Source organism: Amyelois transitella, chromosome 8 (assembly GCF_032362555.1).
Source record: "Amyelois transitella isolate CPQ chromosome 8, ilAmyTran1.1, whole genome shotgun sequence".
NCBI classification, from domain to species: Eukaryota; Metazoa; Arthropoda; class Insecta; order Lepidoptera; family Pyralidae; genus Amyelois; species Amyelois transitella.
In genome coordinates, this window is record NC_083511.1 from 6933761 (window position 1) to 6960338 (window position 26578).

General features: G+C 34.1%; 4 protein-coding genes across 8 annotated transcripts in view; 2 read left to right on the plus strand and 2 right to left on the minus strand.

Annotated features, from left to right (window-relative positions):
- Positions 1 to 1406: 1406 nt before the first annotated feature.
- LOC106137367 (PRADC1-like protein) lies at positions 1407 to 8822 on the minus strand. 2 transcript variants are annotated; one of them, XM_060945460.1, is made up of 5 exons: positions 8792 to 8822; positions 6408 to 6544; positions 5009 to 5124; positions 4506 to 4631; positions 1407 to 3487 (listed from the first exon to the last, which is right to left on the minus strand). In XM_060945460.1, the coding sequence occupies exons 1-5, from the start codon at positions 8805 to 8807 to the stop codon at positions 3316 to 3318; spliced, it is 567 nt and encodes a 188-aa protein (XP_060801443.1). In that variant the 5' UTR covers positions 8808 to 8822; the 3' UTR covers positions 1407 to 3315. The 2 variants fall into 2 exon arrangements, with proteins under 2 accessions (XP_060801443.1, XP_013193635.1); XM_013338181.2 differs by lacking the exon at positions 8792 to 8822 and adding an exon at positions 6646 to 6859.
- Positions 8823 to 11001: 2179 nt separating this feature from the next.
- The window catches only part of LOC106136242 (endoribonuclease Dicer), a 55786-nt gene continuing 40209 nt past the window's right edge, over positions 11002 to 26578 (plus strand). The window contains exons 1-9 of one of the 3 annotated variants that reach the window (XM_060945569.1): positions 11002 to 11159; positions 11585 to 11701; positions 12196 to 12323; positions 23120 to 23233; positions 23641 to 23818; positions 24179 to 24302; positions 24927 to 25119; positions 25609 to 25787; positions 26386 to 26522. In XM_060945569.1, coding sequence (XP_060801552.1) covers positions 11596 to 11701; positions 12196 to 12323; positions 23120 to 23233; positions 23641 to 23818; positions 24179 to 24302; positions 24927 to 25119; positions 25609 to 25787; positions 26386 to 26522 — 1159 coding nt within the window. In that variant the 5' untranslated portion in view covers positions 11002 to 11159; positions 11585 to 11595. Of the gene's footprint in view, positions 11160 to 11579; positions 11702 to 12195; positions 12324 to 23119; positions 23234 to 23640; positions 23819 to 24178; positions 24303 to 24926; positions 25120 to 25608; positions 25788 to 26385; positions 26523 to 26578 lie in introns of all 3 variants that reach the window. The other 2 variants (XM_013336733.2, XM_060945570.1) reach the window with 2 other exon arrangements.
- Positions 14663 to 18202, plus strand: LOC106142596 (uncharacterized). Of its 2 annotated transcripts, none has more exons than XM_013344411.2 (2): positions 14663 to 15112; positions 15960 to 18202. In XM_013344411.2, the coding sequence occupies exons 1-2, from the start codon at positions 14663 to 14665 to the stop codon at positions 16785 to 16787; spliced, it is 1278 nt and encodes a 425-aa protein (XP_013199865.1). In that variant the 3' UTR covers positions 16788 to 18202. The 2 variants fall into 2 exon arrangements, with proteins under 2 accessions (XP_013199865.1, XP_013199866.1); XM_013344412.2 differs by having other exon boundaries at positions 15975 to 18202.
- LOC106142597 (uncharacterized) lies at positions 15106 to 19551 on the minus strand. Its single transcript, XM_013344413.2, has 2 exons — positions 18879 to 19551; positions 15106 to 15926 (listed from the first exon to the last, which is right to left on the minus strand). Exons 1-2 carry the CDS (start codon positions 19260 to 19262, stop codon positions 15438 to 15440), a joined length of 873 nt encoding a protein of 290 aa, XP_013199867.1. The 5' UTR covers positions 19263 to 19551; the 3' UTR covers positions 15106 to 15437.

The following is a 26578-nucleotide window of genomic DNA, read 5'->3' on the forward strand; positions in this document are numbered from 1 at the left end:
CCTTATAATTTTTTTTCTTAAATATCTTCAATGTACAGACTAAGTTGAGTTACAGTTTTATTATATGTATGGATTTCGGGTTCACTTGTTCGATAGCTACTATTATACAGTATTTGTAGGTGCTTCTAATGTTTTAACAAAAGATATCCAAACATGCTTTGAACACAAGCATAATTCTAATACCCTGTCGCGTCCCTTATTGTACAAGCGCTCAATGCATGAACCGTGATTGAGCGAATTTGTACAAACAGGGAACTGTTTAAACTAACCAACCAAAATTCTGTTTGTATTGTTATAATATTAGCGGGCAAAGGCCACGTGTAAATATAGGATAAGGTTGATTTCAAATGACGCGTTTGCACAGCGCGTTCCTAAGCGCGCTTGTTATATAACACATATAGACTTGCAGTTTAAGCACACCGCTCATGAAACGCTGAAACGCAAACATTAAATAAATAAATAAATAAAAGGAGAAAATTTACACAGATTGACCGATTCTTAAGAAATTTTGTGAGCATATTGAGTAGTTCTGCGAATCGGCCTATCAACTACTTATCTATCAACATCTATTTTTCATACTCCTTAGTGATAAGGGTTGTCCACCCTTAACATTTTTTTAACTAGAAATTATTTATAAATATGGCAAAACAACGTTTGCCAGGTCAGCTAGTAGGTATTTTATAAATTATAAATATAAATAATAAATAAAATATACGGGACAAATTACACAGATTGTGTTAACCTCGAAGTAAGTTCGAAACTTATATTACGTAAAAATAACTCAACGATATTAAATTTTATAATAAATACTTATAATATAGATAAACAAACATCCAAGACACACGCCGTCCAGAGAAACGAAACGACGACTCATTTCACGTTGGTCTGCCATTCAAGCGCGGTTTTGGAACGCGCTGGTCAACAGCATGAAGAAATTTCAGACTTAAATAGATAGGTTTGGTAACCATCGCTCTGGCAGGTCGATTCCATAATCAAAGGATTAGGAGCCCCATACCCCACTTTATCTCTCTCCTCCTGGCGTTAGTCCCGGTTACATCCTTACCTTTCTGGAGAGGAGCCCGGGGTGCGCATTAACAACCAAGACTCTCTTAGAGCCCTATTATATAAGTACATCTTGCGGGGTAAACAAAGCAAAGTCTTGAAAAGACTGGAAGTCACGCTCGGATATATTAATGATGGAATTGAGATTAAAAAATAGTGACTGGTAGCTAGCCCATCGCGTAAAAGAAAGAAAAAACCCGAGTTTATTAGCATTCCTTTAGTCGCTTTTACATCCATGGTGCCGTAAAAGGCGACTAAGTTACATAAATGCCGTATGGTTTCAGGCATTTTAAAATAGGACCACATCATATCTATCCCTTGGATGTTAATAAAACGACCGAAGGTATTTTGAATTAATTTATTGCCATCAACAAAATGTACGTGTATAAAACAGCTTGAACAAATTTTCAAAGTGCCGCTGAATATAATATTTACTCAATATGGGATATCCGCCATTGGAAACAAAATACTCATTTTAAAAAAAGTTTGGTTGAGTAAGTAAGTGATTGATTTTCCAAATCTTTATTTTTTGTTAAGTAATTTTAATCTAAGTTATTGCAATAAAAACTTGCATAAATCACAGCACAGCTTGAAATTTTATTCACTGAATGTATGGAGGATTATGTGATGTAATTTTTATTCCAACTGCTTAAAATTTATACTGCTATTATATTGTTTTAATTTTTGGCACGATAAAACAAAAATATAAAATTATTTGTTAATCTAGAAAACTGAGTTTCAACAGTAAGTTTTACCTTTACATTTATTTTGACAAGCCTAGGCTAAAACTGGTGTAAAATGCGCAAAGTCTTATATGTTGCTGAAATGCGTATTTTTTGTTGATGCATTTTTTGGTATGCGGCAATTCGATTGAAGTTTTCTTTAATAACATGATAGTAACTGTAATCAAACATCTCAAAAAATACGAGAACAAAAAATTTAAGACTTCTTTGCTGACTTAATTTTAGTAACGTTCAAAAAAGGTAAATATGGAAATAATTAAATTTTTAATTCATTGTCTTAATCTTTCTTATACAAAAAACAATAAACAACAACATTTTTCAATCAAAATTAAAAGGGACATAACACAACGTCAACATAATGGGTGTTTAATGTGTAAACCAACAATCTGCTATCAACGGCAAAATCCATTTCAAAGTATCTTAATGAATAATTAACTAAACATTTTCATTGACTAGAACTTATTCAGAACAAAACATTATTATTGCTGTGTAGTGATCATCTTCCTGGCGTTTGCCCCTCGCCTCTCTGAAGCAGAGTCCCCGGGTATTCCTATGACCACAATTATTCTGAATTGGGTAAGTCAAGTTTAACCTGTGAAATGTTTAGTCAGGCACCTTTAACATCCGTTCGTATATTGCGAAGCAGTGTCTCAGTATGTTTATGCCTCTTTTTACTTTCTGCACGGATGTTGTGATTTTTTTAACCAGAGAAAAAAATACAAAGTGGCGAATAGTTTAAAAACTAAGAGGTCAGTTGTTTTGATAGTCTATTGCTATCTATCTATTTTATTAGTCATAACTTTGTATTTTTTTTTTTGCGCGATATTTACAGAAAGTCTTATTCCCTAACGGATAGTTCAGGAACTAATAAGAAAATAGCAGATGCACAGACCACCTGTATGACACCTTTCGTTCTTAACGTAACCTACGACCGGGTCAGGATAATAATAATCCGCAATTTCTATTACACTTATATTCCCACTTTTAGGTCAGAATGAAAAATTTCGGAGTAATACTTAAGCTTTATGAAATCTGCACTAGTAAAAATTACTATGACCTTTACTGGCCTCCATACTATATGCAAAATTTCATGGAGATTGGTTCCTTTAACTATGAAGAGGTAACAAACATAAACTTACTTTCGCATTTATAGTATTAGTTGGAATTATTGTACTTCTTGCATACAAATCTTGACGCACTCATTAAACTGTAGAACAAACTTTTCAATTGAGTAAGGAAAAAGACTACTGGAATATTTCAAAATAAACTGTAATTGATTAGTAACAGGATATGTGTAAATATACAACAGAATAATCATGCTCTTTGAAACAATATCCTTAATCGCCCTAAGAAAGATTACTATAAAATAAAACAAAAACCTTTCGTCTTTTGTAAAATTGCAAATTATTCCATAGACAACTTTGTACACTTAGGCCATTCAGGGACATCTTAAAATAAATATAAATGTAGCAACAACAAAAAACTGACCTACTACTATCAAGTTGATGGGTTACCATGCTATCCATGGGGGTTGGTTCATTTTGCTAAGAGGCACATGTGTCATATTAATAGGTAAGTTTATGACTGCGTAATTTTTCCGTAGTCTTTGTAACGTCCGCAATATAGTCGCGCCGCTGCGGCCGAGGAGAAACCCCGCGGGGATGTTCACATCTAACTCCATTCTGAAAATTGCAATAGAATAAATCAGCATACAGATGAATTTAATCTATCCATACTTATATTATAAATTAGTTATTATGGCCCGCGACTTCTTTCGCAGTAAAAGTTCACTGAAAAAGCTAAACCCTTGAATTGCAGGGGCGGGGGGAGAAATATTTGTATACACATTTTAAAAGTAAATACCGGGGCAATAGTTTAGCAAGTACAAAGAAACAGTAAGACAGAAAATAAAGTTTATCCGTCTTTCAAGACAAACCCACTAAACAATCTCCATTAAATTTTGCAAACAAAAAGTGTGGAGTAAGGAGAGACAAGAGCGCCGGTGGTCGAACGGTTAAGGTGCCTGTGGTTTAAATGCGCAAGTAAAGGGTGTGGGGTGCACGGGTTCAAATCCTACCTCGGCCATGGCCGATACACATAATTCAGAAAAGAGTATTTACAACTTGTATTAAATACTCTTTTCTGAATTATGAACATTTGTTTGAGTGCCAACGGGTGTTCTTACAGTGAGGGAAAACATCGTATGGGAACCTGCACATTCAGGCAACTGAATGTGGAACCGTGATCAAAATGAGTTCGCCTCCCACAACCAATCCGGGATCATCTCGTTAAGGCGCACCCTGGGCTTGTCTCCAAAAGGTGAAGATGTTACCGAGACTAACAGCAATAAGATGACGGAGGACTAGTGTACTAACCACGCGGGCGGAGCCGCCGGCGACAGCTAGTTACATAACAGGATCAAAGGCGCACCAGGCGATTAACATCAATAGGAAGAAAATTCTTGTTCTTAAATGCTTGTGTGGTGACATGTGGTTCCCGGCACTAATAGAAAAAAGAATATGACCAGTCCGTCTCTTTCCCACGGATATCGTAAAAAGCAACTAAAGGTGTGGCTAATGTTACTTCTTTTGGGCGATAGGCTAGCAACCTGTCACGATTTGTCCTTCATAAGTCATCCTTTGTCTCGGAAGTGATACAAATATAGAGATTGTCAATTTGTTAAAATGTATCAACACTTACTTATCATCAACCATTTCTATCAAATGGTCAAGGGATTCATCCCACTTGTCTACTGACTCCGTTATAATCACAGCCCTCGCTCCAGCTTGTTGAGCCTTCGCAGTCTTAAATACAAATGAGCACTCCCTGAAAATGAAAGCATAACTTCAATTCTTTTTATTTTTATCAACTTCCTTTAAACTATTAAAAAACTACTTTAGCCTTTTTTCTTAAATTCATTTGATATGCCACCCCCTTTTTCCCATTTTAAGAGGCGACTAAGGGAATAGGCACATTCACCTAGTGCAGGTTTTAGCATGATCCAACATTTTAAGCCAGTTAAGGAGTTCAGACAGGAGTTAAAATTTATAAAACAGAAATAAAAACATATTGATATAAAATCCTGACCAACCCAATCAAGGATCTTCATCAGAGCTCTACCAGAACAACTCTGTGTTCTTCCCCAGAGAGGTGAAGATGTAACCGAGACTAATGCCAGGAGGTAAAAGACATAAACAACTTACCCTCTCTCTGATAGTGCTATGTGCCCCACTATGTCATCATGGTTGACTATATCTGAACAGCTATGCAAAGGCACAGTGGGCACCAGGCGGGCCCTCTGAAACCGTAGTGTTTCATTCTGAAAAACATAAAGTATAAAATTTATTAATTATTACTACACAAAATCATTATGCTCCCCAACTGTGAAATCTACAGTAAAAAAAAATAATAATAAATTGATAGTATGCTATTATGAGAAAACTCTGGCGAGTTCCAACAACAATTTAAATAGCCCACAAAGGATATACATGTGATTATTATAGATTATATGTATGTACAACTTAAATAGCACTCATAAAATAGGAAAGTACCTACCTACTGGGTCCGAGGTAGACGCGGGTTAGTAGTCGATTGGCACGAAAATTATTTGCACTGATCGTGCGAATCGTCCCCTTTCAATAAAAATATTTTTTTAGTATGCGATTCGCACATACTTATTTTTTATCGAAAAGTACAGTCATGTACAATATACTAGAATATTAAAATGAAATAATTCTCTATTGGCATTGCAGTCAGGCACAAAATACTAGTTAAGAGGTAAGATTTAATAAATTGATATATTAGAGCTTTAAAAAAAGGCAGTTTAAAATGGCATGTATTTTAAGTAAAGTACCGCAAACCGCATCAGAATAAAAAAAAAAACTTTTAAGTGATCCTATTATAATTGCGAAATTTTTGTAGTTAAGACAAATTTAATTTTACCTATAAAAATGCAATACCAAATATTTAATTATAAATCGTACTAACTGTGATTTTAATTGTAATCTTGGTTATAATTATGGTTTTAAGTTATTTAAACTGTGAATTATGTAAAATCACTTTCTGATAGATACAAAGTAAAATATAATACCTTGATTTCTACTATATACTACTAATTCTTGAAGGGGTCGATTCGCATGCAATTTAAATACTTCCGTGCGAATCGCCTACAAAAAAAATATTTTTATTGATTGTGCGAATAATTTTCGTGCCAATCTACCACTAACCCGACAAATCTAGTCAATCCAAGTAGAAAAAAAAATTGACAGAAATGATATGAGAGCTTAAAATGCTTAAAATTTTAACCAAGTTTCCAATACTAATCTCATAAACTTCAAAAGATTTGTAGATACCTACCTACTTTAAATCTCTTTACAAACACCAAACACATTTCAGTAGAAATGATGACACTCAAAAATAGGAAAAGAATTTATAATACTTAATAAAATCATCCGAATGATAAATTTGTCTTAAATACCAAACTTTTCCATACTAATGTATTAAAAATGCGAAAGTGAACAATAGTCAATATGAAAGAAAGAAACAATAACTTAATGGTATCATCATTTTTTAAAACAAATTTTACAAATAGCTGATACTCACAAAGGTTGTTCCAAAATCTTTTGCTGGTCTAATTCGGTAGGTGTATCTAAGCTCAGGAGGGTCTAATATCTCGAAAAATACATCACCAGCAACGGTATCTACTGAAGATGCCCCATCATGAAAATGTAAGTCATTTGCTGTAAACAAAGTCGATTAATACAACAAGATAGCACCAACAAGTTTATTATGAACCACTAGTAGGGTACTATTAGATTTTTTCGAAAGAAAAGAACCTTACCGCCGGGCGCAACGACAGTGACGAATACGATAAGTAATAAAATTAAATAAAGCTGTAGTTGACCTCTCGTAATAAAAATCCAATGTAATAAAAACATCTCAAATTCTTAATCGATAAAATAAATAAAGTATTTTAGGGAAATAACAGATAAAACGACTTAACGACCAAAGTTGAGGTTGTGGTTGATAGCACAAACTAAATTGAAGTAGGAATGTGAAAAAAAAATCGATTATGGAAAAAATCGATTAAAAATCTATTTTTTTTAAATAAAAATCGATATTTATACGCGATTTTTTTAAAATTAATAATCGATTAAAAATCGATTTTTATAATCATGCAATAAATGCACTCCAACATTACGTTTTTGTCTTCTGGCTTGGAGTTCAGAACACGAACTGCCAAAGAATACTATCATAGCTCCATAATATTACATTAATGCCATCTGTGCTTTCTTTCTGTGCTTTTAAAACAGTTTTGATGATTCATTTAATCAATCAAATAGTGTGGTTTCCGGCACCAATAAAAAAAAATAGGACCACTCCATCTCGTTCCCATGGATGTCGTAAAAGGCGACTAAGAGATAGGCTTATAAACTTGGGATTCTTCTTTTAGGCGATGGGCTAGGAACCCGTCACTATTTGAATCTCAATTCTATCATTAAGCCAAACTGCTGAACGTGGCCTATCAGTCTTTGGGACTGTTGGCTCTGTCTACCCCGTAAGGGATAAAGACGTGATCATATGTATGTATCAAATAATGCCGTGTGGTTCCCGGCACCAATACAAAAAAGAATAGGACCACTCCATCTCTTTCCCATGGATGTCGTAAAAGGCGACTAAGGGATAGACTTGTGGCGACATCTCTACGCCACTCGCCACAAACATCAAATCAAACAACTACTGTCAATCATCGCGAAGAAATTGACGCGCTTAACCAATAGCAGCGAAGAATCTGAGACGCGATTTCAAAGATTTCACTGATTGGAGCTATAAATACAACCTCCGACACAACATCGTCGGAGCCGCGGTTCCCCAGGCATAACACCTAGCCTGGTGGAAGATCTTCCCTTTGGTGGCGGTCGAGCCAAATCATCGCTCCCGCTACAGACTTATAAACTTGGGATTCTTCTTTTAGGCGATGGGCTAGCGGCCTGTCACTATTTGAATCTCAATTCTATCATTAAGCCAAATAGCTGAACATGGCCTATCAGTCTAGTTTAAAGACTGTTGGCTCTGTCTACCCCGCATGGGATATGGACGTGACCATATGTATGTATGTATGTATGTATTTAATCAATCATTCTCTAGATGGAGTTAGTCGATGAACAGTATTTTACCGACATTCGGTTGATATGTTATTCATTATTCGTTGCTGAAAGTTCCTTTTATTAAACTTGATTGATGAAAACTTTGTGTTGATTATATAAGAACTTACTGTTTCTGTTGTTTATTTCTTATGAATAAATCTATTGATATAATGTATATGGCGTTTATTTTGACAATAATTGAAAAATTAGAAAAATCTATCTATATAATAAAATCGATTATTTTCTTAAGAAAAATCGATTATTCATTAATCGATTTTTCAAACTTAAAAAATAAATCGATTAGATAAAAATCGATTTTTTATCAGCAATGTCACATCCCTAAATTGAAGTGCACTGTGTAATGAACCGTCATCGTGATGGGTTAATTGACTTTGACATAGACGTTGACAATCATGAAAATACGATTAAGGAAATGGCTAATAAAATTGGATAATACAAGTGGATAAAACAAGAAGCCTGAATTTGCAGTAACTAATCAGGCATTATATAAACACAGTATATTTAAAATTTCAGTCAATTTGAACCAGTAGTTTAAGAATGACAACTTGTTAAAGTTTCTGAATTTTGCCACTCACTGACTCACCAAAAGTCTAAGGCACTTCTAGCAGACACAGAAACTTCAAATTTAGAATACAAATAGAGTTTAGTGTCTTAATCATGGAAAAACCTAAATACCTAATTTCGGTCCAGTTTACTAAATACACCAACTGCATGAATAACTTTGTAATCCCATATAAATGTATAGGATTACAAGGTTACATTTGCAGTTAATGAATCATTATTACTGTATAATAGAAAATAACAGGTGTAGATAGGTACCTACTATATGAGGCATAACGGGAGGTATAGGGTCGGTAAGGGTGTGTTTAGCCCATGAAACTGAACAACATTATTACTTGTAAAATGGTCGACGGAAAAAAAATGATATTAACGTATTTCAACACATGATTGGACATGTCTTGAAATACGTTAATCTAAGATATAAATATAACGGTAACAAAAAGAAGTGAGATGCCATTAAAAACATCCTGTAAAACCAAGCCATGTTGTTATTCGATGAGTCGCTTGGAAAAGATAGATAATACATTTTTAGCTTGTTTTAGGACGAGTTTCAATCGCGCCTTATATAATTGTAATATTCATTGTGTTTTCATGCGATGTCCAAGTCGATCTATTTGTAAAAACGTAAAATATTTTTAATATTGGCATGATAATAACTTATGCAATAACTTAAGACAGAAGGTCCTTTAAGTAGAGACTAAATAGATTAACCGACTTGGTATTACATGGATCTCACAACTTTTTACCGTAGAAAGACTGGAGACTTCGTTTTTTTACAGAATGTTTTTGATGGCATCTAATTTTAACCTACGCCTTAGTCACGCACACTAATATATTTCCTAAACTGCACACTAGCAAGAATTGATATTTAGCCTGAGAGAATAAACCTATCTATGCATTAACCAATGACAATGTACCACGAACCTCGGACCAAAGCAACGTTGTAGATGCGCAGTGTTGCCAACTTCCACCTAAGGCTTGAAGCTAGACATATAATAGAAAATTACTAGATTGGGTATCTTTTTTCAACCTTAAAAATTGCTAGAAGTAGCTAAATATCTCAATAAATTTTGAGATCGTGAATTAACTCACGAAATAAAACACATATTTTTCATTAAATCACCTATTCTTTATCTTTGCACAGTAAATCTATGTTGAGTATATAAAACAAAGTTATTATTAAATTTGGAAGATGTCGAAGGTTGGGAGGCATCATCTATGATACCTGCGGTTTATTTGGAATATTTTTCCTTAGTACCGATTTTTTGCAATACCGATTTAGGTTTCACGTAGTTGTCACAACTACGCATTGGCCCCTTTTGCGTAGTGAGTCTCTTACACAGAGGATAGAATTAAGAATTACTCACTCTGGTAGTTGTTTTTAGCTATTAGTAAGTATTTTATTTCGGGAATAAAATTTTTACCGCTGCAAGCAAATAAAAAAATCTCGAAACAAAAAGTTGCTAGAAAAAGAAGCTAAAAAGTTTAGCTACAATTAAAAAAAAATGTAGCTGATTCACTTCAAAAAGTTGCCAATTTTACAAAGTTACCAAGTTGGCAACACTGTAAACGAGTAATGCAACCTGATGCAACAATTCTGATACAAGTTGAAACCAGAAACTTGCATCAGAATTGACTATGGCCGTGGAAGTCCCGGATTGGTTCACCCCCATGACCCCAATTTCTACGTTTCATTACACGAAAAAAACTGCGATACGGAATTGAAATTTAGAGAAAAAAATACTATATCAAATATGAAGAAAGCTAATTCTCATCGCTTATTACGTTATAAAGTAAGTTTCAACTATCATTTTTATCTAAGATCGTACGTTTTGGTTCTTCAAATATATATTTATGTTTGTAAGTATGGTAACAAAAAAAATGTGGAAAGAAACGTATATTTCTGTGTTGCTCTATTAAATTTTTTCCCCAATAAACCGGTAAAATTGGTGTACTGATTGAAAAAGAATACATCCGTCATGACGATGTTGGCTTTATTTTTTACATGATTTACATATCATACATGCAAAGACAGGTTGTCTGTGCTAAGTTTATGACTGCTTTGGTAAATATCGAATTTGTTTGTGTATACTATGGTCATGTTATTCGAGAAATTGGGATCAATATCATATTATGACGTACTTCCTAAATTACAAAATGATTAATATTAGTTATATGTATGTTTATTAGTATTTTAATATGTAACGTATTTATGCCATAACAATTTAAAAAATAAGTAGGTATGACAACTGTGCAATCAGCCAATGAGTTCCGAGGCAGGAACAAAAAGTAGTAAAAGCGAATTATAAAAATAGGAAGAAAAACAAAACTCATAGTTCTAAAAAAGTCATATTCGATTATTTTTTAGAGCCATTACGAAGTAGGTGTACAGTAAGAACCCTTTAAAAATGTTATATCTTTTATTTTGGGAATGTATAGTAAAGTGCTAGGAACCCATATTATAATGTCATTTTAATAAGAAGTACCTAGGTAGGTACCTATTGCATTGGATTGGATTGGACTTTTTTATATTGTATTCTCATTGTATTGGATCGGACCGCTGAGAGTGTTATAAATCGAACACCACACAACAGCTTTTCTACCCTACTGAGATACTTGTAGAAAGGTACGTAGGTACCAGACTTGTACAAACTGTTTGATGTTTAGAATCTAATAAAGCCGGCACTTTGCAGCCGCGATAAAAAGTGCAATCTATAGTTATAAAAATAACAAAGTTTTTGTAAATCCTGGTGCATCTGCAGTTCATTTCTATGTTTGTTTACAAATGACTTTTAATTTAATAACGTTATAATTATTTACCAATATATTTTGTACTTTTATTTCTACATCTTACCTACATACCTACATATTAATATTATTATCACACAAAAACAAATCAATTGAAGAAGCTAGTTTGATAAAGATGCATTTAGGTATTTAATATATATATAATAAGATAATATAATAAGATTGTATGTATCAAATGACTTCCATCATTTTTTCCCATGTGTAATTTCCTTAAACTGTTGTGAAATATTTATGAAAGTTTAGATTTAGTAAACATGGAAGTCGATTCCACTGAGGTTGAACAACTGAAGTCCAGGCCATACCAAACTGAGTTGGAAGAGATTGCTATCAAACAGAATACAATTATTCATCTGCCAACAGGTAAACTCACCATATAATAATATATTATTTATTGTAATATTCTAGTTGCACAGTTTAACAGTTTCTCTTACATCAGACTCGATGTACCTTTTTCCTCTTGATGATAATCCCAGTTACATTCTTACCTCTGGGGTGCACTTATCAAATTAACCATGGTGTATCCCAATTCCTGACTCAGGAAGACAAGGCTTGAGAAGTGCCATGGGTTGAATACTAACCAGTCATCTCCAACATTTGCACATAAAACAATTCAACATTACACTGTTTCCTTTGTTAGTAGGTATAAGTAAATTTTAGTCTACTACAGATTTATAGCAAAAATACAAAAGGAATAGTAGTTATTGATCTGTAATCTGGGTAACTTAAGCTAATTTATAGGCACTTAGGTATATATTTTATGACAGCAAATAAAGAGTGTTAATTATTTATTCTCTAAGTAAATATTCAATACTACTTGTTGCAATTAGAAATTGTTATTTTTTTAAAATTTTTAGGATCAGGCAAAACATTTATTGCTATTCGATTAATCACAAGGTTTAGAGGAGATTTGCAAAAACCATGGGGACAAGGAGGAAAGCGAACATTTTTTCTGGTCAATAATGTGCCCCTAGTGGATCAACAGGTAAGTCTGGTTTGTTTACTTTGTGAGTATTTTTCCCAACTTCTTTATATCTTTATTATGTGAGTTGCACATTAGTATTAATCAGAATATTTTTTGTGAGTGCCATTAAAATTGTACACATTCCGTCCATGTTATTTGCTATATAAAAACATTGTAAAAATTACTAAAAAGCCAGTAATCACTAAAAACTGACTTAAAACTTTTCCCTCAATCCTCCAACGTGCAATACCCTGCACGTTGGAGGATTGAGGGAAAAGTTTTGGATATCAGTTTTACATACATTACATACATATATAAAATCATGCCTCTTTCCCGGAGGGGTAGGCAGGGACTACCTCTTTCCACTTGCCACGATCTCTGCATACTTCCTTCGCTTCATCCACATTCATAACTCTCTTCATGCAAGTTTGGCAGTTTCGCTTACTTTTGACCTGACCCTTTACCAGAACGTCCTTAATTTGATCAAGATACGTTGGAATTTTTAAGATGGATTTTAGCAAAAGTGATTGCGTGATTCCAGTACAAACATATATACATACAAACAAGAAAGAAATAAAAAGAAACACTTTTTGCCTTGGTCTTATACATATACATCCATATAGACTTTTCTTCAATATCTTTAAAGTACAGACATGGTCAGTTAAGTGCTATTTTAATAAATGTATTTCATTATAGTATGGGTGCCACATTGTTTATCACAGTTCAGTTGAACAAATTTTGATGAAACATGGCAAATATTAATCACATACATACATACATAAAATCACGCCTCTTTCCCGGAGGGGTAGGCAGAGACTACCTCTTTCCACTTGCCACGATCTCTGCATACTTCTTTCATTACATAAATATTAATCACACTTAGAGGATATTTCGAAATTCCCACGGGAACGGGAGATAAACGAGGTTTTTTGATTTACACCTGTGCAGTAGCAGGCGATTATAGTCCCTACTAGTTTATTGCCTATGGCAACGCGACTCGTTTTAGCTATACTAAACAAAGTTTATTGTTTCATTGTTATATGAGTCACTAGTTAAACGGGAACCATGATTAACAAACTCCATTGAGCAAATAATAAACGAACATATTACTAGCTTTTGCTCACAGCTCCACTCGTGTATCTTCTCAATCAATCATAATCAATCTCAATTCCATCATTAAGCAGAATTCAGTTGAATGTGGTTGTTCAGTCTTTGGGTCGTTCAGTCTTTGGTACCTTTGGCTCTGTCTACCCAATAAGGCATATAGACGTGATTATATGTCCTATGTATGTACAAATCAAGAAAAAAACATATCATTACAAATTCAAATTTTTTATTCATTATTATAGGATAGGTACTTCATTTCGCTTAATAAGTACCTAATTGTCAAATCTTTTGGTTTCACAACATTGGTTGACGTCAAATAAATTACTTAAAACAAAGTTTACTGCCGCTTCCAAGTGCAGAAGAAGCCGTAACAAACTGCACTGCAGCATTTTCTTCACAAATATCCAAATTTAGAATAGAATGCGGACGAGAGAATACATTGTTCAGATTAATATAATTATATGCGATTTTAATGATATATTATATATATATATATATGTAATTTTTTTTATGGATTGCCAATTTAAAATAGATTTATGTACAAAGTGTACTGAATTTTGATTTAGATTCAAATCAAACTACAATTCATTACGAGGTTCCTGTGCCAAGCTGTTCATTCAGGTAATCATCAGTCCTATAATAAGCCTTCTCGCAAAGTACTTTCTTTACATACTCTTTGAATTTTTGGTTAGGTATATCAAGAACAGACTCCGGCAACCTATGATAAAATCGTATACAGTTCCCCATTAATGATTTACTGTCTATGACATTGGCTAGCAACCATGTCACTGTAACATTAAACATCAGTCTGGCCTTTCAGCCTTATCAAGACTGTTGGCTCTATCTACCACGCATGGCATATAGGTAGACGTGACTTTGTGTGTATGTTATTTTAGTGTCTAGAAGCTATATTATTGCAAAGTTTCATGAAAATCAGTTAATTTTTTGCATAAAAGAATAAGGGTTGCTACACACATAATCGGGCCGGCATTAATCGGCACAGCCGGGCGGTAAAATCGAATATGTGTAGATGAATGTTCGGGAAAAAAGCCGCTCGTCTTTGCCGCTCGATTACAAAGGCCGGGCAACAGCCGAATGGAACAATCGGCCAAACCGGGCGGTAAAATCGAATATATGCAGATAATGTTCGGGAATCACAAACCGCTCGGAGCCGCACACAATCACTCGGCTCGGCAACTGCCGACTTATGCCGATCGGCTTTTGGCAACAATTTTTGTTCAGTAGTGCTAAAAATGTGGGACGAAGACGACGTGTTGTTAATTTCCGCAGCTTTTGTCGTTATTGCCGGCTCTTTACTACGAAAACCTCGAAGATTCTGGGTGCGAAGAGGCCTTCAAAATCGTGACAATGAAGATTTTCTTAATAGATTACAAGAAGATGACTGTGATGTGTTAAACTTAGAATACAGAAGCAACGGTGGATTCAAAGATTTTTTTAAAATGTCAAGTAGTGATTTTGAATTACTTCTTCAACTGATTGGACCATCAATTAACAAAAATGATACAAAATGGAGAACTGCTTTAACTGCAAAAGAAAAACTCGGAGTTACTTTAAGATATTATGTATCTGGAGACTCATTTGGAAGTTTAATGCAGACATTCAAAATTTCACAGCAAAGTGTTTCTGAAATAGTACCTGTAGTAAGTCAAGCTTTAATCACAGAGTTGAAGAGCTTTATGCAGGTAAGAAATAATTCAAGGTGATTAATTGTTGGGTTAAAGGAACATATTCGAAATTAGAATCTGCATTTATTTTTTTATTTATTAAAAAAAATGGAAACATTTTTTGGTATTACGAAATCAATCACAAATAAAATTAACAAATAAAGTCAACATAAAATAACTTTAGCATCTAGCTTTTAACTAAAAAATTATCAGTCACGCGAATATTACTCCGTAATAATTTCAGGAATGGAAAGTTGCGTCGCTTAAGAACTATCATCCATCATAAATCAACATAAACACCACATTTTTAGCATGTTGCTTTGAACAAACTAAATGCACGACATTAAGCTAAAGGATCACGTGATTGTTCTTCTGCAATAACTTTAGGAACGGAAAGCTGCGTTTCTTGAGAATTATCAATCAAAGCTGGTTTATTGTTATTTATGGAAATATATCCTTGTTTGTCAGAATCTGGCACAAAGTTATTAGTACCATCATTAGTTGCAGAGCTGGTACTTGTGTCTGGTCGATAGTAATTATATGAGTCGTATACTCCGAGTTCCCCCTCCATTAGAAGGGTATTTATTTTATTTTGCAAAGTAAGTCTTGCGTAAGGACAATAAATTTTTCTCAACTTCACAGCTACTTGGTCACCGAACAAGGAGAATTCATCTTTGTCACTCCGATTTTTGTATACCTCCGTCATAATAGAATATGCACTCGAAATTTTTTCGTTGACATTCCCCACGTTGCGTGAACGCTTTCGGCATTCATCTGAGGTTTCAGTGCAAGCAGTCGTACTATCTAAGCTGTCTTCAGCAGTGTAATCAATCTGAAAAAATAATAATTACTTATAAATAAATAGTTTTCTACATTTCAGATGCCAAATACCGAAGAAAAGTGGAAAAATATAGCAAAGGGTTTTAACGATAAATGGAACTTTCCGAATTGTCTCGGTGCGTTAGATGGGAAACATGTGCGAATTGAAGCACCATTTCACAGTGGCACTGATTACTACAATTTTAAAGAATACTTTAGTATTGTGTTAATGGCACTTGTAGATTCTGATTATAATATCCTGTATGCTAATGTTGGATGCCAAGGTCGAATATCAGACGGCGGAGTTTTTTCAAATACTATATTGGACAATATAGAAACATTGAATGTGCCAGAAGACAGTGAGCTTCCTGGGAGACCGTGCCGGACACCATACGTAATTATAACTGATAATGCATTTCCTTTAACAGAAAGATTTATTAAACCATACACATCTTTAGGGAAAAAGGGATCGAAAATTAGAATTTTCAATTATCGTTTGAGTCGAGCACGTCGGATGGTTGAAAGTACTTTCGGAATTTTAAGTAAAGTGTATGGGTGCTTTCGAAGACCGTTCAAATTACAACCTAGCAAAGTAACAAAGGTTGTGATGGCATTATTACATCTACACAATTTTCTCCGAAGAAATGATGAATCGAGGCATTTATACGAATACTACGCGTTTCAAGGTGATAGAAGAAATGCCACAAATGACGTGGGAATAAACGTAGGAGAGGCTGAAGAAACTAACGCTGAAAATGCAAATATTGAACCAATAATGCTGTACAATTTTTCGCCCGGTGAAATTGTCAGGGATGAATTTGCTGAGTATTTCTGCTCGCATCAAGGAAAAGTTCCTTGGCAAAATAAGTATTAAAATTTATTAATATGTACTAAAATCAGTGTAGCTAGCTAGATTTGTGTTGATAATTAAATAAATATGTTGTAGTATAGATTTTAGTTTTTTATTTACTACTAACTAGCAACCCGGCCCGGCTTCGCACGGGGATTTCTTACAATTATGTTTTGTATGAAAAAACTTTCGAGAATAAACTGTTTGAATATAATGTAAACTGCAATTAATTTCGTTGAATAAAACAAATACAAATGCTAACTTTGTTTTATACTATGTAGTCTAGGTACACTAATCTACACTAATATTATAAAGAGGGAAACTTTCTTTGTTTGTTTGGTTGTAATGAATAGGCTCAAAAACTACTGGACTTATTTTGATGAAATTTGAAAGATAGACTAAACCTTTAGGAGTAACATAGGCAATTTAAAAAAAATCCCAGGAACAAACATTTTAATAACATAGCAATCGACCGGGGCTTCGGTTGCGTTAAATTTCCTTTATTTTAACGTAATGCTGCACTGAAAACTATGTTGGCCGTCGTATTTGTAAGTGGCAACAAAACATATTGATTTTCTGGAGATCCTACTCGAGAAAGAGCAACATATAATTGCCCATGCGAAAAGCACTCCTTTCTGAGGTCGATGCCAACAATCGAAAATGTTTGTCTCTGGGATTTATTTATAGTGAGGGCAAATGAGACCTTTACAGGAAACTGTAACCTTTCAAAGTATATACTTAGGTAAATCCGTCGGTATCATTGGGATCCCTATCGGTAATGTAACTATTGGATTTTTGCATGTTAAGCCGATTTTAATTAGAAGTACCGGTTTAAAAAAATTACATAAATATACACCCTCAATAAAAAATTTATTTAATTCGAAAACGCAATCATTCACTTTTAATTTTTTTAATAGCGCCATCTGTCGTTCCATACTATAAACTGGCAAAATTTCAAATTTTAATAAAAATTTTTGCATGTTAAGCCGATTTTAATTAGAAGTACCGGTTTAAAAAAATTACATAGAAATACACCCTCAATAAAAAAAAATATTTAATTCGAAAACGCAATCATTCAAATTTAATTTTTTTAACAGTGCCATCTGTCGTTCCATACTATAAACTGGCAAAATTTCAAATTTTAATAAAAAAATTTTGCATGTTAAGCCGATTTTAAATAGAAGTACCGGTTTAAAAAAATAACATAAAAATACACCTTTAATAAAAAAAAATATTTAATTCGAAAACGCAATTATTCACATTTTAATTTTTTTAATAGCGCCCTCTGTCGTTCCATACTATAAACGGGCAAAATTTCAAATTTTAATAAAAATTAATCAAAATGTCAATGAATATAAGAAATATTTTCTAAAAATCAATAAAAATAAATAAAATGAAAAAAAAAAAACTTACACACGGGTACCACGGATCGAACCATCGACATCGACATCAACTATATGACCCTTGGCATTTACCACTGAGCTATTGAATGATACTTACAGGTGGCGAAATTTTGAATAGGATTCTTATAAATTTTTCTTTTCAACCTCATTTGGTCTTTTCTTAAAGTCAAATTTAAAAAACCTATTTTTTATTGCATAACATTAATAACATAAGCTACTGTCCAAATTTCGCTTTTATAGCTTCTATGGTTTAGGCTGGGCATTGATTAGTAAAAAATCATCGGTCCGCGCGCAGTTTCACCCGCGTGGACTACAAACAATGCCCAGCAGTGGGATAAAAAGTAGCCTATGTTACTCCTGAAGGTTAAGTCTATCTCTGTGCCAAATTTCATTCAAATCGGTCCAGTAGTTTTTGAGTTTATTCGTTACAAACAAAAAAACAAAAAAACAAATCTTTCCTCTTTATAATATTAGTTTGGACTAGCTTCCCGCCCCGTGTCTTCGCCCGCACTTTATTAGATTTTCAACTAAGTAAATCGGTTTAGCGGCTTTGACGTGAAAAGGTAACAGACAGACAGATACTTTCGCAAGGATAAGGGTTACATGGATGGGATGGATAAGGAGAATGGATATTATCAGTTAATCTAATCTATAACACAGATACACTTAACATAGACAGAAAAGGCCATTTATAATTGTGTAGACAACTTACCATTTGCGAATCCATAGTCTTGCGAGGTTTATTTCTGGATGATAAAAATAATAAAGATTTGTAGGCGAACCATTTCGAAGTAAATGATTCATCGGCCCCAGATCCACTCTTTTTGCTGTCTTGTTCTTTCTTTTTTTCCCTTAAAAAATGACTTTGGAGGTTTTTAATTTTTCTCTCAACTTCAACTTTTTCGACTTCAAACTTTGCTGCAATTTCTACTAAGGCATCATGTCTTTTGATTTTATTTTTATAGAATTCGTCTTTTGAATCCCATAACAACGGGTAAGACCGATAGCACTCGATAAATTGGATTGTTTTTTCCTGCGACCACTCCATTTTACGTGTGTATACTACGACAAGCATGTACAAAATGACCACAAACATTCAGAGACGACGCCGACGCGTGACGCCCGAATGAAAACCGAATTGTGCCGATTGAACCCGAATGAACTACGTATATACCCGATCGGCACAAGCCGAATGAAACCGAATGTTGTAGTAGTAGTTGCGAGTCGGCTTTTTCGTTCCACAAATACCGTTCGGCAGTTGCCGAATCGAATGATGCGTTTACTCGAATGAACTACCCGATCGGCACAAGCCGAATAAAGCCGAACAAGTGCAGTGATTACTTCGGGTCGGCTTTGTTGATCGACAAATGCTGCCGAACCGACAGTGCCGACCCGCCTATGTGTGTAGCAACCCTAACAAAGATACACACTTAAAGAGTGTGTATCTTTGTTATTCTTTTGTTAAACTTTGGCATATACATATAATATTAGTAAGATTATTGTTTACGAACATCGTAAAATTCTTAGAAAATTAATAAACTTAGTAGATACTTTATCATCAATATTGTAGACTGCTTTAGCAGTGAGCATACAATTTTTTTCTAGATTCCAAGAATTGTGTCCGTTTTTGTTAGTAGGTAATTGGAAATCACTATCTTATCTTTGACATAATAGGCAGCTACTCAATATAGTCAAATTCGTGGAAAGATAAACTTGAACATCACTACTGAAGTACCTATAAAACAATCACGAAACTATTTGATAGGTAAAACTAGAATTTCATATCCTTATACAGAAAAAAAATAAAGAAACATCCCAAATACTATTAATGAGAAAGTAAGTTTATTTGTTTGTTTGTTACATCTTCGCGGGTTATCTTCTGCATTAATCTTCTTGAAATATCACCTATAAGGTGTATAATTAAGAATCTGGAGAAGGTCATAGGGCACCTTTCATCCCCGTTAAAACTATTGTATTCCCGTGGGATTTGCGAAAAAACTGTTTTCTTTTGTAGGTGGCGGTGAATTCAGTGCTTTTGTAGATGGCGCTAAATGAACGCGGGCGAAGCTGGGAGCTTATTTTATTATTAACTAGCTGACCCGACAAACGCTGTTTTGCCAATTATTTTTATATATTATTAAGGAAACCTATTTTTTTCCAAAATAAAATGTAGTCTATGTTACTCGTGGATAATGTAGCTTTCGAATGGTGAAAGAATTTTTAAAATCGGTCCAGTAGTTTTGAGCCTATTCATTACAACCAAACAAACAAAGTTTTCCTCTTTATAATATTAGTGTAGACTAGCGACCCGCTCCGGTTTCGCACGGGTGCAAAGCTGATACCAAAATATATTTCAGAATGTCTTTGTATACTCGTTAATCGCTTCGACGCTTCGCCCGCCGTCTGGTGCCGCCGCTACCGCGATGCCTTTATGAAAGTTTTTCAAAAATATTCATTTAATTTAAATGATGTAAAGGGCAATATTATTCCAAATTGAATGCAAAATATATTTAAGGTATTTCATTAGATAAGGATTAATGCTATATTGCTTAAAATCGCTTCGTAAATAAACCATTATGTCTCGTAAAAAGTAAAGGATAGAAATGGATAATTGTTGGTTTGGTTATCCCTAAGAGATAAATAGGTACCATCGCCGATTTTTTTGTAGACCTTATTAAGGTATACAATATTTAGTGCATTTATTTTGATCTATTTCGTAGAGTTCAGTCAGCGTTTGCAATATAAGCGCAAAAAATGTGTTTATTTACGACTTTATATCAGAAATCTTAAAATTATCAGTGGTTCTCTAATATATTTAGCATGTTATTATATATATATAAACATTCCTCCTGAATTACTCTATCTCTTAAAAAACCGCATCAATATCAGTTGTGTAGTTTTAGAGATATAAGCATACATACAGACGCGGGAACGACTTTGCTTTATACTGTTTTTTTATTTATTTATTTACGCCAAAAATACAACGGTAGTAGTACACCTCTTGAAGTATTTTGCGAGGAATTCTTATATAACACTAGCTGTACCCGCGACTTCGTTCGCGTGGAATAGTTATTTTGGGCATCATTTATATTTGAGACCTGCCTCCTCGCTTTAAAAATTTTGATTACCATTAAAACGGTTCTAGTGAATTAACCTTAAAAGATAGACATATAGGTACATCGTGGACATTTTTTTAGATTATTTCAAGAGGAATAATGCTTTCATACATATATTTTTGGTATCTTGAACCTTTTTCGCAACGGAAGCCCTCAAGGATGAATAATTTTCCCCGTTATTTTCACATATTCCATTATTTCTTCGTTCCTAATAGTTACAACGTGATGTTTTATAGCCTAAAGCCTTCTTCGATACATGATCTATTCAATACAAAAATATTTTTTTAATTCGAACCAGTAATTCCTTCCTCAGTAGCGCGTTCAAACGAACTCTTCAGCTTTATAATATTAGTATAGATAATAAAATGTTGACAGTTGTAATTTCAAATAAAAAGGACAAATAACAAGTAGGTATGATATAAGCAAGAAACTAAGAAGTTATTTACAGAAGCAAACAAGTTGAAGAACATTCATCTTTCTCACAAAATAACAAAAATTTTCTTATAATCCTATTCCATCCTATCATCCATCATAAATATCACAATATGTCGATTTGGTACAGATAGACGAATAATTAAGTTACGAAGCTGAAGTAACGCAGGAAAGCCTTCTGAACTTTTCAATCATAAGTGTGTAGTAGTCTTCATGGGGATTCCATACACAGCTACTTGACTCGAGCTTACTACGAACAAGTGCAAAATACAAAAGATTTATTGCATGTGGATTTTTAAATCTCTCGAATTTCTTAAAACAAATCCAAGACGCCGGAAACTTTTTAACCAAAGATGACGGCTGTGAAAAGTTAATTTGGTGTCAAATGTTACACCAAGGTCTTTAACAGAATCAACACGTCTGATTTTATTGTTGTTTAAAGTATAACCAAAGTGTGTTTTTATCATTTTTCTACTAAATGTAATAATACTGCATTTACTGATATTAAAGGCCATTTTATTTTTAATACTTCATCTTTGGACTGCATCAATATCTTCTTGAAGCCGATGAAACTCGGAGTCAGTCTTAATTTCTAAAGCTAACTTAAGATCATCAGCATATATAATATATTTGGCATGTTTAACAACTTTAGTTAAATCGTTAATCATTATAAGAAACAGTAAAGGTCCTAATTTGGATCCTTGACTGACCCCAGAGCGTGTTGGATAAGGTTCTGAAATATACACATAAAATTTCACATTCTGTTGACGATCACAGATAATCACAATATAATAGTTTAAGCATACGTGAAGACAACCCTATAGCTTTAAGTTTAACTAACAGTTTGTCGTTGTCCACTTTATATACACTATGTAGTGAAGCTTGCTTTATATAATCTTATATATAAAATTCTCGTGTCACAATATCCGTTCCCGTACTCTTCCGAAATGGCTTGACCGATTCTCATGAAATTTTGTGAGCATATTGAGTAGGCCTGAGAATTGGCTAACATCTATTTTTCATACCCCTTAATAATAAGGGTTGTCCACCCTTAACATTTTTTTTAACTAGAAATTACTTTAAAATTATTGATTCGGCAAAACAACGTTTGCCGGGACAGCTAATTGTATATAATTTCTAATCCGTTCATAGCAAGTTACGAAACAAATATGTATCTACCTATAGACATTTTAACAATTCTTTTACGAGTAAGATTCTGTATAAAGTAACTATTGAAATACCTACACCCAAAACATACCGGTATGCAGTCCCTGTGTTCCCTTGTATGTCTCTCTTTTAAGAGTCGCGTTTGTATTGCTTAATGACAGAAAGCTTTTTATATATCATTGCGCCCTCGTGTAGCCGAGGCTGTTCGTTAGTCACCTACAAATTCTTATTGTTTCAGAAAAAAGTAATACAGAAACTATGTCCGGTAGAAGGTGTGGGCGGTTATAGCAGCGAGGACAGAATAGATTATTGGGATAAAACAAAATGGGATGAAGAATTGACTAAAAATCAGGTTTGTATTTTTTGATTTTCGCGGTGCTTCGGTTCCGTAGGAATTTCCAGAAAGTAAAATGTTAATCCAGAAGGTCTATTCTACCTATCTATATATATATTAGTATGTTATATTTTCTCTTTATAATATTAGTATGGGCTTTCATATGTTGGGCCACATACACACAGAGATAAGATATGAGGAGTCGTGGCTAAACAAATAAATTATAATATTGTTCGTTAATTTGGAGATAATTTTTAATTAATCTCAATGATGATTTTGACCTAAGTTCCGATATTATGTCCTGTAAGTTATAATCGATTAAAAATTTAGCTCTTACGTCTAAATCTAAAAGTTATATGGTTCAAGTTAAAAAAAATGTTGGTCAGAATACTTCATTTATAATTATATGTATGTATTTTTATCAGGTTGTAGTTATGACATGTCAAATTTTACAAGACATGGTTACACATGGCTACATAAAAATTCGCGATATAAACCTACTGATTTTTGATGAATGCCACCATGGAGTCGAAGACCACCCTATGAGAATGGTCATGAAACAGTTCGAGAATTGTCCCGTTTCTCAACAACCAAGAATACTTGGTAAGTATTAGTAGTTTATGTATTAATTTTTCTTCTTTTTCTTTATAGACAGAAGCCCAGGGTTGGTTAAGTTTTTACCTGGAGCGACTCCCGTCTGACCTCCGCAGCCTTTGCAGGGGAACCTAAAACACATTAGATCATGGTTACACAACCAATTGTCTGAATGTGCAGGTGTCCTCACGATGTTACCCTTACTGTGAGAGCATCTGTTAGTTACTCGCACCAATGTTTTATTGTTATTATGATGTGTGTAGATGAAGCAAAAAATTATGCAAGTATCGTGGCAAGGGGAAATTGTAATCATTTCATATCCTGTCGGTATGAATGTACTTAGTTTTAAATAAAAACGTAACGTTTCAGGTTTGACCGCTACGTTGTTAAATGCAAACGTAAATTTGTCTTCCGTCCCGGCATCACTTAGAGATCTGGAGACTACGTTTCATGCGACTATTGCTACGGTAAACGAACTAGGGGAAGTTCTCAAGTAAGTTCTTTACAAATTCTGAATGCTGCTTGTTACCTCCACATGCGAGTCTACCTATGCGCTAATAATGTAGAATTTTTTCTAAGTACTGTAAGATACTGTTTCCCCTCCGGGAAAGAGGCGTGATTTTATGTATGTATGTACTGTAAGATAAGCTGCGGTAAAAATTAGCGGTTACGGTAAATGCAGTTATTGTCGTATGTCGCATGCGACTCGTTGGTTGATAACAATCGCCTGACACCATAATTATCGACTTCGACTGCTTTGAACAATCGGCTGATCCGATTACTTTAAGTAGTAAGTATGTAATCACCCATAGCTAAAAGCCACTCACCAACGAATGATCTAAATCTGAAAATAGAGTTTCTTTTAGTGAAAAGAAAGACGTTTGTAGGTAGATAGACACGGAGATGTAACCAAGCTGTAAAACGAAAAATATCAGAATAAAGAAATACCTTTTATTTTATTTTTAATTAAGACTTATTAAAAAGAAACAGATTTTTTTCAAACCCCCGCTATCACTTTTCATAACAAAAATTTGAAAGGGATAATAAGTACGGAAGAATTACAAGGTTATTTTTCCCGACTGAAACTTGCGACTATTAAGATTTTTTGCCGTTTTAGTTATTCTACGAACCCGAGGGAGTTCATCGAATACTATAAACTTCCGACGCCTACAGCGGCGGCGAGGGAAGCGATTGCTGTTCTGAGCGATTTGGAAAATCTAGTACTTGCAGTCAAACTGCCAATGATTTCTGATGTTCCGTTGATAAGACTGGAGGTCGGACAAGTCGACATCACAAGGGATCCCAGAAAAGTATATATTTTTTTAAATATAATTGTACTTTCTCCTGGCGTTAAAGCTTTATCTGATAGTTTAGTTTATTGTTCATATTTTAACGGCGCATTTTAGGATACAACAGATAATATATAATACTAGCTGTTGCCCGCGACTTCATAATTCATATAATTTTGTCGCTCGATACATAAAATCTGAACCCCTGTGTTGCCTTCTTAGAGGGGTGGAAGGAGACAGTTCTTAAGTTGGATCAAGCCATACATCTGAGTTTCTACAACCGCATTCTAATCGGAGCAAAACTTCGCGCGTGATACGAATACAAATACATATTCAGACAGATAGAAATTAAAAACATCTCATTTGTTCCTGTTATGCTTATTTTGTTATATTAAATATAACCCATGTCGATTTTTGGAAATCGCTCTGTTACTGTTTAATTATGTGTTATACAAAGATGTGGTGGTGGAGTGGAAACATCTAAATTTGACATAACTATTTTGTTTTTAGATCGTCAAAGCAGTGAAAAACATGGTCACCTGTATGAAAACTATGATAGAAGAACTAGGTGTTTATAGCGGACAATTAGGCATACTTAGTCACATAATAATGTTAGAAAGATTGAAACGAAAGTCGTTGTGCAAGGAAGAAGAGACATTGTTCAAATTTGTCATCACACACTCTGTCATGTAAGTAACTATAAAACTGCTTGGGTATTGTTTTTAACAAATTTCTAGCGATTAATCCAGTTACCATTCATTTTACGGGCATAATTTGAAGGTATTTTTGGCATAATCATCATTTCGCATAATTGTATGAAAGACTAGCGAGCGTCCGCGGCTCCGCTCGAAAAATCCCTTTACTTCCCGTACGCTCGATAATTTCCAAAAATATCTATTTTAGCTGTTGCCTTCATCATAGCAACTGCCCATCGGTCCAAAACTATGGGCTGTGTGTTGATAGATCAGTGAGTCAAACAGTCGCCTTTCCGTTTTATATATCAAATAGATTATGCGAAACTACGATTACTTGTAGATCAGTTGTTTTTATATATGAAACTCTTCAATGTTAACACAGCGGCCCGGTAACAGAGCAGTTCGAGCGCGGGCCCTCATGTTAATTTGAAATGATTTCAGCCTATTTGAGACTGTTAGATCTGTGTACACCGTAAGGTGTAAAGACGTGATTATATGTATGTTATGCGATAAGATTGTGTAACACTGTAAATTACCTTAAACTTTCAGCGGAATACGTCCCAGTTTTAATTTATCATTCTATTTCAAACAGGGCTAGAGCAATCCTTTTGAAATCAATGGAGAACGAATCCGGATATGAAATGATTATCAAAAATTCATCAGAGAAGGTTTTAAAACTGCTTAACATATTGAAGGAATATAGCCCAGCTGTCATGAACAAGCCTGGAGGTAACCATTTTAAGTCTGTCTTACCTGTCTCAACATGTATGGTGTATGTTCGCCTT